The sequence below is a fragment of the Oncorhynchus mykiss genome, chromosome 27, assembly GCF_013265735.2.
Source record: "Oncorhynchus mykiss isolate Arlee chromosome 27, USDA_OmykA_1.1, whole genome shotgun sequence".
NCBI lineage: Eukaryota > Metazoa > Chordata > Actinopteri > Salmoniformes > Salmonidae > Oncorhynchus > Oncorhynchus mykiss.
In genome coordinates this window covers 3,727,240-3,740,618 of record NC_048591.1, presented here as the reverse complement: position 1 = coordinate 3,740,618, position 13,379 = coordinate 3,727,240, and the positions used below count along the sequence as shown (strand labels likewise).

At 42.1% G+C, this 13,379-nt stretch overlaps 2 protein-coding genes across 2 annotated transcripts; both read left to right on the top strand.

Moving 5' to 3' along the window:
• Positions 1–550: 550 nt before the first annotated feature.
• Positions 551–5,165, top strand: LOC118944734. Its single transcript, XM_036965317.1, has 11 exons — positions 551–2,147; positions 2,323–2,344; positions 2,481–2,569; positions 2,671–2,748; positions 3,042–3,140; positions 3,230–3,308; positions 3,464–3,528; positions 3,720–3,759; positions 3,867–3,957; positions 4,043–4,085; positions 4,257–5,165. Exons 3-11 carry the CDS (start codon positions 2,540–2,542, stop codon positions 4,347–4,349), a joined length of 618 nt encoding a protein of 205 aa, XP_036821212.1. The 5' UTR covers positions 551–2,147; positions 2,323–2,344; positions 2,481–2,539; the 3' UTR covers positions 4,350–5,165.
• A 522-nt stretch (positions 5,166–5,687) lies between these two features.
• Positions 5,688–10,642, top strand: LOC110507640. The gene is made up of 11 exons (XM_036965274.1): positions 5,688–7,197; positions 7,373–7,394; positions 7,531–7,619; positions 7,721–7,798; positions 8,092–8,190; positions 8,280–8,358; positions 8,514–8,578; positions 8,770–8,809; positions 8,917–9,007; positions 9,093–9,135; positions 9,307–10,642. Exons 3-11 carry the CDS (start codon positions 7,590–7,592, stop codon positions 9,397–9,399), a joined length of 618 nt encoding a protein of 205 aa, XP_036821169.1. The 5' UTR covers positions 5,688–7,197; positions 7,373–7,394; positions 7,531–7,589; the 3' UTR covers positions 9,400–10,642.
• The last annotated feature ends 2,737 nt before the right edge of the window (positions 10,643–13,379 follow it).

The window sequence follows — 13,379 nt, the reverse complement described above, 5'->3', positions numbered from 1 at the left end:
CATCCTTGTCGAGGGCGCACCCATCTACAGGGTCCGCAGGATTTTGGACATGCGTCCTCGGGGCCGTGGTCACCAGTACCTCGTAGATTGGGAGGGGTACGGTCCTGAGGAGAGGAGTTGGGTTCCCTCTCGGGACGTGCTGGACCGTGCGCTGATCGAGGATTTCCTCCGTTGCCGCCAGGTTTCCTCCTCGAGTGCGCCAGGAGGCGCTCGGTGAGTGGGGGGGGTACTGTCATGTATTGTCATGTTGTGTCTTTCTGTCCTTTCCTTTCACCCTGTCTCCCTCTGCTGGTCGTATTAGGTTACCTTTTCTCCCCCGCTTTCCCCCAGCTGTTCCTTGTCTCCTCTGACTACCTCATCCACCCCTTTTCCCACCTGTTCCCTTTTTCCCTCTGATTAGGTCCCTATATCTCTCTCTGTTTCTGCTCCTGTCTTTGTCGGATTCTTGTTTGTTGTGTTTCATGCCTGAACCAGACTATCGTCATGTTTGCTGTAACCTTGTCCTGTCCTGTCGGAATCTGCCGGTCTATCTGAGCCTACCTATGTTTGGTTATTAAAGAAGCTCTGTTTAAGTTAATTCGCTTTTGGGTCCTCATTCACTCACCTTAACATTTTCTTCGCGCTTTTTCTTGGAGGACTAAAGGATGTAGGCCTGAGTACAAAACTAGACAAGGACATTTCCTGAACATAATGTGTGCCTGCTTGTAGTATTGAAGTAGGCTAATAATGGTAGAAGTGTGAAGGGCTTGTGGCTGGTGTAGTCTATGGAGCTTAATGCAAATATGAAATGGCTTTGGTTGAAAGAGTAGTTAAATAGCAGTGGTGGAAAAAGTACCCAATTGTCCTACATAAAAGTTAAGATACCTTAATAGAAAATCAAGTAAAAGTGAAAATCACCCAGTAAAATACGACTTAAATAAAAGTCTAAAGGTATTTGGTTTTAAATATACTGTAATGAAACGGCAGGGAGCAGGTCTTCGAGCCCGAGGTCCGGCGCGCTATCGACTGTGCAGCAAAAGCATGCTCGAGCGGCAGAATCGATTTCCGCGCTTATAAACCCAGGGTTGTTACACTACTCCTACCTTTCAAAGAGCGCGTCCTCTCGCTAGCTTGGGACTCTAGGTCTTACAGGAACGCGCTCACCGGCCAAGCACACGCACTGTCGTGTATGCAAGGTCCGATCACTTCTGACACCAATGTAATGAAACAGGCAGGAGCAAGTCTCGAACCCTCGACATTCGAGCCCGCGGTCCGGCGCGCTATCTACTGCCACAAAAACATGTTCGAGTGGCATCGTCGATTTCCGATGAAAACCCAGGGTCGTTACACTACTGAAGTATAAAAAGTAAATGTAGCCTATAAATAATTTCAAATTCCATGTATTAACAAAACCAGAAGGCACAATGTTCTTGTTGTTTTAATTTACGGATAGCCAGGAGCACACTCCCACACTTTTACAAACAAAGTGTGTGTGTTTTGTGAGTCCGCCATCAGAGGCTGTAAGGATGACCAGGGCTGTTCTCTTGATAAGTGCGTGAATGTCCTGCTAAGCATTCAAAATGTAACAAGTACTTTTGGGTGTCAGGGAAGATGTATGAAATGAAAAGTACATTATTTAGGGCCTCCCCATTGGCACAGCGATCTAAGCATCACTACAGCCTGGGGTTCGATACCAGGCTGTGTCATTACCGGCCGTGCCCGGGAGTCCCATAAGGTGGTTCACATTTGGCCCAACAGGTTAGTGCAGTGTTTTGGGGAGGCTTAATTTGGCACATCTCGCTATCTAGCCTGCAGGCTGACCTCGGTTGTCAGTTGAACATGTTGGTGCAGCTAAAAGTAAAAGTACTACTTGAGTAGTTTTTGGTGAGATTTGTACTTTATTAAGGTACTTTACACCACTGGTAAATAGTACCCACAGAGATCCTTTATGGTAATCTACCTTTCTACCTCATTGACAGTCCATTCCATCTGATGTGAATTCCATAATAAATGGTAATGTGACATTTGTTTGTTTGTTTGTCCAGTTTCTCTTCTCTCTAGAAGAGGAATGGTTTGGAGCAACCCATCCTGGAGTGGGATGGCAGCTCACTCTCCCTGCTGCCCTGATTGTTCTTGGTGTGATATTACTATGGAGGACCGTCCTTGCGGTAAACTTTTTGTATTATTACCATGTTACAACCATTTTCATACACTTCAATTACCTATGGAAATGAAAGGAATTGAGGGAAAGGCTCATTTTGCAGTTTGATTGATCTTCTAATGATGTATGATGTAGTCCATGTTTGAACGTTGTTCTCATTGCCTTGTCTCTGTTTCTCATAGATCAAAAGCAGGCTACGTCTATGTGAGTTTTCCTACCTTTCATTAAGTAGCTCAGATGAGGAGAAGAAAGCTTTTGTACTTACATTTTATACCGTAGATTTAGCTCCTTAGTCATGCCTGAACCAAGACTAATTTCATATTCCCATCTGTATCGCCAGTGACTGAGACACAGCTAAACGTGAAACTCGCCCAGCTATCGAAAAAGAAATGCGACATAATGATTAAATTGTCTGAAATGGAGACACTGGTACGTTTCAGAAGATAAGTCAGACCTGGGACATTCTGGACTTGAATAACATACTTTTCCATGATAATTGTAACTTATGTTCTAAATCTGGTTGGCTTTAGTTGAAGGACTATGACGCGCCAGTGAAAAGGTTGCGGGCATGCCTGCAGTCCTCTCAGGAGGATAGTCAGGAGCTGGAGGTAAGCAGTCAGAGAACTATTATTCCTCAACCCCTTTAACTAGTTTCCCTGCCCTCTACAGTGTATGACCAATGTGTCATCAGGTCTAATGGACTGACATTGACTAATGTTTAGTTTCTGGAAATGTATGGAGTTGTATAGGTGCAAAGTCAAAAAACTACCGGTCTACCGGTGAAAATGTATTTGAACTATTAACTCACGGTCAAAGTATAGTCCATTCATCAATTTGTTTAATTGTCATGGTCAGATGTTTATCACACAGTTAACATTGAGCCCATCTCTTTTATCCCAAGGATATGAAGAAACAATGGAACATCAGAGCTGGAGAAATGGAGGCATTTCATCTCCAGCTCCAGGAGCGTGCTGAACGCATACAGAAACTGAAAGCTGTTGTAAGTCCATTACTGCTCAATCAAACTCACTGGTTTGGTATGATGATAAAGAGCTATCTTAATGGGGTTTATGTTATGGCTCCCAACAGTGGGGACCGATGGAACCACTTAAAGAGAATCACAGTGGGGATGCCAGGATCCCTAGTGCCACCGACACCCAATCTACCGGTGAGTAAATCACACAGTTTGATCTGTGTGTAGAAAGTTTGCAAACTGTTTATCGACCTACTAAGCTTACTTGTCAGGATTGTTCGAGGGTAGAACCATGCAGGGTTATCTACAACTAAATGTGCATTAATCTGTTGATCAAATACCCATCTTAGTTACAGATATCAAGAGTGAGGAAAACATTGAGATCGAGGTCACTGTGATGAAGAATGCAACCTTAGTAAGTTAATGTATAGTCTTGTGTAAGCTAGGAGACATTTGGTTAAGTTACTGAAATAAGTAGATGAAAAGAATGGGTGTGATTACAGAAAGGACCCTCTTTTCAGTTTACCCCAAAACTGTAAATACTATAATATTTTACAATGGATCAGTTGTTTGCTCTAGCACTTAAAAATGCAGAATCTTCTACAGATCAACACCACACTGGAGGAGGTGAACAGGGGTCTTCGGGGTAGGCTATGTTACAAACACACAACATATGTCTCACCAGCCAGAATCACTTTGTTCTGTATTGATATGTTCTTTACTTTACATGTATATCTGTTTACTTTGCAACAGACAAAAATTGTCAGCTTGAAGAGAAGAATGTCGCTCTACATCAAAAACTCCACAGCACTGAGAAGATGTATAGACAGACTCTAAACGAGCTGTAAGTGGATTTTGATATTAGTTTGATCATATTAGGATTTGTTCTCATTCACATGACATGCACATTGGTGTTTGTCTTTTCACAGGACCAAAGCCCTGATTCAAGGCAAACATGAGGAAAAGCAACATGTAAGTAAGCCTAAGACAGCCTGCCAAATACTGATCCATAACCGCTCAATAGTAAGCTAAACTACGAAGTACTTAAACCAAACCATAAGCCCCAGTATCAACACTCGTATTGGGTCACGTGATAGGATGTCTTTGCACACATTTCTAACGCAATTTTTGTTCTCTCTTCAGATTGAAACGCTACAAGAGAAAATCCAGACCATATCTGTAAGTAGAACATTCACTTTAAAGTTAGCTACTGTAGTTGCACTAAGGTGTTATTAGCTACGTTTTGCTAGTTACTCTGTGTCTTGCTGTACACTAAGATATACAGTGTTGCTTGAATGTATGTGAACCCTACAGGACTGTTCATTATTTTGCTATAAAATCAACATATAAAATCCTTATCCAAACCCCAATTCATAAGAAAAACATTCCACGTAAGTTACAGAAACCAAAAAATGATGATATATTTTCATTGTTTATTTAACAAGAGGTTTATTTAACAGAAACTCAGATTTGATGTGTGCAAAATACATGAACTCCTTCAGTCAATCGCTTGTGGCACCTCCATTAGCAGCGATAGTAAACGTCTCCTATATCCAGTAATCAGTTTCTGACATCTGTTTTGAGGGATTTTTTCCCACTCCCCCTTACAGAACTCAGCCAATTGAGTGAGGTTTGAGGGGTGTCTGGCATGAACTTCCTGTTTCAGGTCCTGCCACAGCATCTCGATTGGATTTAGGTCAGGACTTGGACTTGGCCAATCCAAAACACAAATGTTCTTTCTCGTGAGCCATTCTTTGGTAGATTTGCTTGAGTACTTTGGGTCGTTGTCTTGTTTGAAGCCACATTTTCGACCCAGCTTCAGCTCCTTGACTGATGGCCTGATGCTCTGTTCAAGAATCTCCTGGTATACCTCAGAATCCATGGTTCCCTTGATGATGTGGAGTAATCCGGATCCAGATGAGGAAAAGCAGCCCCAGATCTTAAGAATCCCAGCACCATGCTTGACTGTTGGGATAAGGTTTTGGACATGCGTCCTCGGGGCCGTGGTCACCAGTACCTCGTAGATTGGGAGGGGTACGGTCCTGAGGAGAGGAGTTGGGTTCCCTCTCGGGACGTGCTGGACCGTGCGCTGATCGAGGATTTCCTCCGTTGCCGCCAGGTTTCCTCCTCGAGTGCGCCAGGAGGCGCTCGGTGAGTGGGGGGGTACTGTCATGTATTGTCATGTTGTGTCTTTCTGTCCTTTCCTTTCACCCTGTCTCCCTCTGCTGGTCGTATTAGGTTACCTTTTCTCCCCCGCTTTCCCCCAGCTGTTCCTTGTCTCCTCTGACTACCTCATCCACCCCTTTTCCCACCTGTTCCCTTTTTCCCTCTGATTAGGTCCCTATATCTCTCTCTGTTTCTGCTCCTGTCTTTGTCGGATTCTTGTTTGTTGTGTTTCATGCCTGAACCAGACTATCGTCATGTTTGCTGTAACCTTGTCCTGTCCTGTCGGAATCTGCCGGTCTATCTGAGCCTACCTATGTTTGGTTATTAAAGAAGCTCTGTTTAAGTTAATTCGCTTTTGGGTCCTCATTCACTCACCTTAACATTTTCTTCGAGCTTTTTCTTGGAGGACTAAAGGATGTAGGCCTGAGTACAAAACTAGACAAGGACATTTCCTGAACATAATGTGTGCCTGCTTGTAGTATTGAAGTAGGCTAATAATGGTAGAAGTGTGAAGGGCTTGTGGCTGGTGTAGTCTATGGAGCTTAATGCAAATATGAAATGGCTTTGGTTGAAAGAGTAGTTAAATAGCAGTGGTGGAAAAAGTACCCAATTGTCCTACATAAAAGTTAAGATACCTTAATAGAAAATCAAGTAAAAGTGAAAATCACCCAGTAAAATACGACTTAAATAAAAGTCTAAAGGTATTTGGTTTTAAATATACTGTAATGAAACGGCAGGGAGCAGGTCTTCGAGCCCGAGGTCCGGCGCGCTATCGACTGTGCAGCAAAAGCATGCTCGAGCGGCAGAATCGATTTCCGCGCTTATAAACCCAGGGTTGTTACACTACTCCTACCTTTCAAAGAGCGCGTCCTCTCGCTAGCTTGGGACTCTAGGTCTTACAGGAACGCGCTCACCGGCCAAGCACACGCACTGTCGTGTATGCAAGGTCCGATCACTTCTGACACCAATGTAATGAAACAGGCAGGAGCAAGTCTCGAACCCTCGACATTCGAGCCCGCGGTCCGGCGCGCTATCTACTGCCGCAAAAACATGTTCGAGTGGCATCGTCGATTTCCGATGAAAACCCAGGGTCGTTACACTACTGAAGTATAAAAAGTAAATGTAGCCTATAAATAATTTCAAATTCCATGTATTAACAAAACCAGAAGGCACAATGTTCTTGTTGTTTTAATTTACGGATAGCCAGGAGCACACTCCCACACTTTTACAAACAAAGTGTGTGTGTTTTGTGAGTCCGCCATCAGAGGCTGTAAGGATGACCAGGGCTGTTCTCTTGATAAGTGCGTGAATGTCCTGCTAAGCATTCAAAATGTAACAAGTACTTTTGGGTGTCAGGGAAGATGTATGAAATGAAAAGTACATTATTTAGGGCCTCCCCATTGGCACAGCGATCTAAGCATCACTACAGCCTGGGGTTCGATACCAGGCTGTGTCATTACCGGCCGTGCCCGGGAGTCCCATAAGGTGGTTCACATTTGGCCCAACAGGTTAGTGCAGTGTTTTGGGGAGGCTTAATTTGGCACATCTCGCTATCTAGCCTGCAGGCTGACCTCGGTTGTCAGTTGAACATGTTGGTGCAGCTAAAAGTAAAAGTACTACTTGAGTAGTTTTTGGTGAGATTTGTACTTTATTAAGGTACTTTACACCACTGGTAAATAGTACCCACAGAGATCCTTTATGGTAATCTACCTTTCTACCTCATTGACAGTCCATTCCATCTGATGTGAATTCCATAATAAATGGTAATGTGACATTTGTTTGTTTGTTTGTCCAGTTTCTCTTCTCTCTAGAAGAGGAATGGTTTGGAGCAACCCATCCTGGAGTGGGATGGCAGCTCACTCTCCCTGCTGCCCTGATTGTTCTTGGTGTGATATTACTATGGAGGACCGTCCTTGCGGTAAACTTTTTGTATTATTACCATGTTACAACCATTTTCATACACTTCAATTACCTATGGAAATGAAAGGAATTGAGGGAAAGGCTCATTTTGCAGTTTGATTGATCTTCTAATGATGTATGATGTAGTCCATGTTTGAACGTTGTTCTCATTGCCTTGTCTCTGTTTCTCATAGATCAAAAGCAGGCTACGTCTATGTGAGTTTTCCTACCTTTCATTAAGTAGCTCAGATGAGGAGAAGAAAGCTTTTGTACTTACATTTTATACCGTAGATTTAGCTCCTTAGTCATGCCTGAACCAAGACTAATTTCATATTCCCATCTGTATCGCCAGTGACTGAGACACAGCTAAACGTGAAACTCGCCCAGCTATCGAAAAAGAAATGCGACATAATGATTAAATTGTCTGAAATGGAGACACTGGTACGTTTCAGAAGATAAGTCAGACCTGGGACATTCTGGACTTGAATAACATACTTTTCCATGATAATTGTAACTTATGTTCTAAATCTGGTTGGCTTTAGTTGAAGGACTATGACGCGCCAGTGAAAAGGTTGCGGGCATGCCTGCAGTCCTCTCAGGAGGATAGTCAGGAGCTGGAGGTAAGCAGTCAGAGAACTATTATTCCTCAACCCCTTTAACTAGTTTCCCTGCCCTCTACAGTGTATGACCAATGTGTCATCAGGTCTAATGGACTGACATTGACTAATGTTTAGTTTCTGGAAATGTATGGAGTTGTATAGGTGCAAAGTCAAAAAACTACCGGTCTACCGGTGAAAATGTATTTGAACTATTAACTCACGGTCAAAGTATAGTCCATTCATCAATTTGTTTAATTGTCATGGTCAGATGTTTATCACACAGTTAACATTGAGCCCATCTCTTTTATCCCAAGGATATGAAGAAACAATGGAACATCAGAGCTGGAGAAATGGAGGCATTTCATCTCCAGCTCCAGGAGCGTGCTGAACGCATACAGAAACTGAAAGCTGTTGTAAGTCCATTACTGCTCAATCAAACTCACTGGTTTGGTATGATGATAAAGAGCTATCTTAATGGGGTTTATGTTATGGCTCCCAACAGTGGGGACCGATGGAACCACTTAAAGAGAATCACAGTGGGGATGCCAGGATCCCTAGTGCCACCGACACCCAATCTACCGGTGAGTAAATCACACAGTTTGATCTGCGTGTAGAAAGTTTGCAAACTGTTTATCGACCTACTAAGTTTACTTGTCAGGATTGTTCGAGGGTAGAACCATGCAGGGTTATCTACAACTAAATGTGCATTAATCTGTTGATCAAATACCCATCTTAGTTACAGATATCAAGAGTGAGGAAAACATTGAGATCGAGGTCACTGTGATGAAGAATGCAACCTTAGTAAGTTAATGTATAGTCTTGTGTAAGCTAGGAGACATTTGGTTAAGTTACTGAAATAAGTAGATGAAAAGAATGGGTGTGATTACAGAAAGGACCCTCTTTTCAGTTTACCCCAAAACTGTAAATACTATAATATTTTACAATGGATCAGTTGTTTGCTCTAGCACTTAAAAATGCAGAATCTTCTACAGATCAACACCACACTGGAGGAGGTGAACAGGGGTCTTCGGGGTAGGCTATGTTACAAACACACAACATATGTCTCACCAGCCAGAATCACTTTGTTCTGTATTGATATGTTCTTTACTTTACATGTATATCTGTTTACTTTGCAACAGACAAAAATTGTCAGCTTGAAGAGAAGAATGTCGCTCTACATCAAAAACTCCACAGCACTGAGAAGATGTATAGACAGACTCTAAACGAGCTGTAAGTGGATTTTGATATTAGTTTGATCATATTAGGATTTGTTCTCATTCACATGACATGCACATTGGTGTTTGTCTTTTCACAGGACCAAAGCCCTGATTCAAGGCAAACATGAGGAAAAGCAACATGTAAGTAAGCCTAAGACAGCCTGCCAAATACTGATCCATAACCGCTCAATAGTAAGCTAAACTACGAAGTACTTAAACCAAACCATAAGCCCCAGTATCAACACTCGTATTGGGTCACGTGATAGGATGTCTTTGCACACATTTCTAACGCAATGTTTGTTCTCTCTTCAGATTGAAACGCTACAAGAGAAAATCCAGACCATATCTGTAAGTAGAACATTCACTTTAAAGTTAGCTACTGTAGTTGCACTAAGGTGTTATTAGCTACGTTTTGCTAGTTACTCTGTGTCTTGCTGTACACTAAGATATACAGTGTTGCTTGAATGTATGTGAACCCTACAGGACTGTTCATTATTTTGCTATAAAATCAACATATAAAATCCTTATCCAAACCCCAATTCATAAGAAAAACATTCCACGTAAGTTACAGAAACCAAAAAATGATGATATATTTTCATTGTTTATTTAACAAGAGGTTTATTTAACAGAAACTCAGATTTGATGTGTGCAAAATACATGAACTCCTTCAGTCAATCGCTTGTGGCACCTCCATTAGCAGCGATAGTAAACGTCTCCTATATCCAGTAATCAGTTTCTGACATCTGTTTTGAGGGATTTTTTCCCACTCCCCCTTACAGAACTCAGCCAATTGAGTGAGGTTTGAGGGGTGTCTGGCATGAACTTCCTGTTTCAGGTCCTGCCACAGCATCTCGATTGGATTTAGGTCAGGACTTGGACTTGGCCAATCCAAAACACAAATGTTCTTTCTCGTGAGCCATTCTTTGGTAGATTTGCTTGAGTACTTTGGGTCGTTGTCTTGTTTGAAGCCACATTTTCGACCCAGCTTCAGCTCCTTGACTGATGGCCTGATGCTCTGTTCAAGAATCTCCTGGTATACCTCAGAATCCATGGTTCCCTTGATGATGTGGAGTAATCCGGATCCAGATGAGGAAAAGCAGCCCCAGATCTTAACAATCCCAGCACCATGCTTGACTGTTGGGATAAGGTTATTTTGGTGGTGGGCAGTGTTGGGTTTTTGCCAAACATGGAGGTGATGATTGTGGCCAAAAAGGGCAATTTTTTTATTAATCGATCCAGAGAATGGACTTCCAGAAACATTCAGGTTTGTACAGGTGGTCTCTGTCAAATTTAAGACGGGCAGTTTGGTTATTTTTTGACAGCAGAGGCTTCTTCCTAGAAACCCCCCCATGAATGGCATTTGGATTCAGTGTTTTTATTATTGAAGCTTGCACAGTTACCGGAGATGCAACAAGGGAGGTCTGCAAATCTCTAGATGTTATGTTTGGGTTTGCTTTTACCTGATTTATTATTGTTCTTGTGGCTCTTGGGGATATTTTGGAAGGGCGCCCACTTCTAGGCCGACTTGCTGTCATGTTAAATGCTCTCCATTTATAAATGCCTCACAGTGGACTGAGCTCAAATCTTTTAAAGAGGATTTTATAGCCTTCTCCCAGACTGATGTGCTCTCACTACCCTCGTCCTGATGTCCTCTGAGATCTCCTTTCCTCTTGGCATGGTGTGCTTTGTATTCACCTGGATGGGTAACACCAAACTGACCAGGTTTCTTATCTCTATTATCATAGTCCCACCCAAACTCTGTCCTAACGATCTCTCCTTTTATTGGTTCATTTGGTACCCAATTATGTACCCACCTTATTCGACATACTTACTGATTTAACCAATGCAACTTGGTGTTCAATTATTTTTGAACCTGCAATAATTCCTTTAAAAACAAAACATTCTACTACACGCATGATTTCTTCTTCACCAACATATGGTATTGGTAAATATTAACCTGTTATGTCAGATCAAAAAGACTGATTCTGATTCAATTAAGATTTTAATGTAAAAACTACAATATATCTGTAATTGCACAAGAGGATCACATACTTTCAAGTAGTACTGTAATTCGTTTATTGTCTTTAGCGGGGAGCCTCTGCTGCTGAGCATGCTCTGGCCATGGAGAAGAATGAGGCAGCGCTACTCCGCCAGAGGTGAGTCCAACAGTCAATGAATTCTATTGAAATATATTACTGTCGGAGGCATGTCGAGTGCTAAAACTCGACTGGACCATGCCACGGTTTCGTCGGGTTCTAGTCACTACTCGGCGTCTGTCCGTGTTCTTCCTCTCTGTCTTCATCCACCTACCTCTCTCCCTAGCCTCTACTTCCTACTACAGCAGGAGATCGGTCTCCTTTAAAAACGAAAGAAAAAAAAACATTATTGATGAGTGTACATCTGAATTATGTCCTATAGAAAGGAATTTCATCCCATCCTTAACCCTAAAACGTAATTTACATTCTATGACACTAAACGCTACAAACACAACCCCTTATTGTGGTCAGTTGAGTGCTTATGCCACGCTCACGTGCTCGTCGGAACTTCCTACTTTCTAGGAAACACGACTGTTTCATTCATGTGCTTTTTGGTTGGAATAATTATCCAACCAATACGATTTTAGCTAGCTTGATAAACTAGCTGACGTTGCTCATAATTACGTTAGCTAGCATCCTTAACATTGACAATATGGCCAAACTAGCTACATTATCAAATGGCAAATGTCGCCTAATTATAAATTTTGACAGGGTTGTAGTTGTCAAAAATGTATTTGCTGTCATCTTTTGGTTGAAACGGTAAAAGGTCAGAGGTGAAACTTCACAACTCGGCAACAGCTTTTCTCAGTTTCCCACTTGTAATTCTGATTTGGAGGGCCGTTCAAGGGAACCTTCCTAGTTTGAATTCGGAATTTTCGATAACTATTATAGCACGTGAACGTGGCATTAGTCAAGATCTATCCTGTTAGGGACAATTTGGGCAGTCCTCTCTAAGAACTGTGATTCCTTTCTAGGATTTTTCAATTAACCTCTAAGAAGCTGAAAATAGGAAAACCTGGGTTCCTGATCAAGACCATCCCCAAGCCCCCAAAAACAACCAAGACCAAAAAACCCTTCTTGAAGACCTGCAAAGTTCTGAAAGCTTTCAAAGCACTACTCAAGATATGAAGGCAATGCATACAATTGTACATTTGGTACAATTATTCCCAGGACACGGGGTGAGGCAGAGTACAATAAATAAATCCAGATGCCTTATTCCATCAAACAACTGCAAGAAGTCTTCTTTAAAATCAACCAAGCTAAATTGGACACGTGTTTTATGTCATTTATATGGTAGGTCTCATTAGATATCATCCAACTCTTTAAAAATGCCTTTGTATGCAGATTTCTGCTCTGTTGCCATTAGGTAAGATACAACTCCATGGGGCTTACCTGCCAAGACCTCCATGGAAGCCACATATCCCATCAATTACCAAAGCCAAATGGTAGGCTTATGATGAAGTCTATTTTCTAGGTCTCCAGGGCTATTTTGGCGACGGGAAAACCCCACGCGAAGGTCGATTTGTCCTCACTTTGCAACCCAGACTCTCTTTAGGGACCTGAGCTGTCCAAGAAACCAAAACATCTGGACATTTTCAAAGCCGTAGATGGTTCACTTGAATGCTTTGAGCAGAAGCACGAGTAGGACAAGAGTGGACGAATAGATGTCCATTCAGCGAGACACGCAAATTAGCCTACAAAGAAAGGGAAATGCAGAACAAATGCTCTTTCTCGTTAGGGTTGCGGGTGTAAACTTATCTTGGAGGATTATATACGGGTAAATTAACGTATTTAAATGTTTCACTCAAGTACGAGAAGAACGAGAACAACATTTCCCCAACACATTAGATTTGTGCAGGGTAAATACTCATGATAATGGCCAATTTATTTGATTAAAACCAGATGTATAAGCCTACTTTGGGGAAACGAATGACTAAATATATATCCTATAGGGAAATAAGAAGGAGAGCCAACAATATAAGTGAAATTCAACAACGTGCTTTAGTAACGATGGTGTAACGGCTGTCGTTGGTGGAAGAAGGTGAGGACCCAGGTGCAGCGTGGTAAGTGTTCATCTTTTTATTTTGAACTGAACACTGAATTATAAAACAACAAAGAGAATGAACGAAACCGAAACAGTTCTGTCTGGTGCAGACACAAAAAACAGAAAACAACTACCCACAAAACATAGGTAGCCTGTTTTCCCACTAAGTATGGTTCTCAATCAGAGACAATGATCGACAGCTGCCTCTGATTGGGAACCATACCAGGCCAAACATAGAAATACAAAACCTAGAACAAAAACAAAGAATGCCCACTCCAACTCACACCCCGACCACACTAAAACAG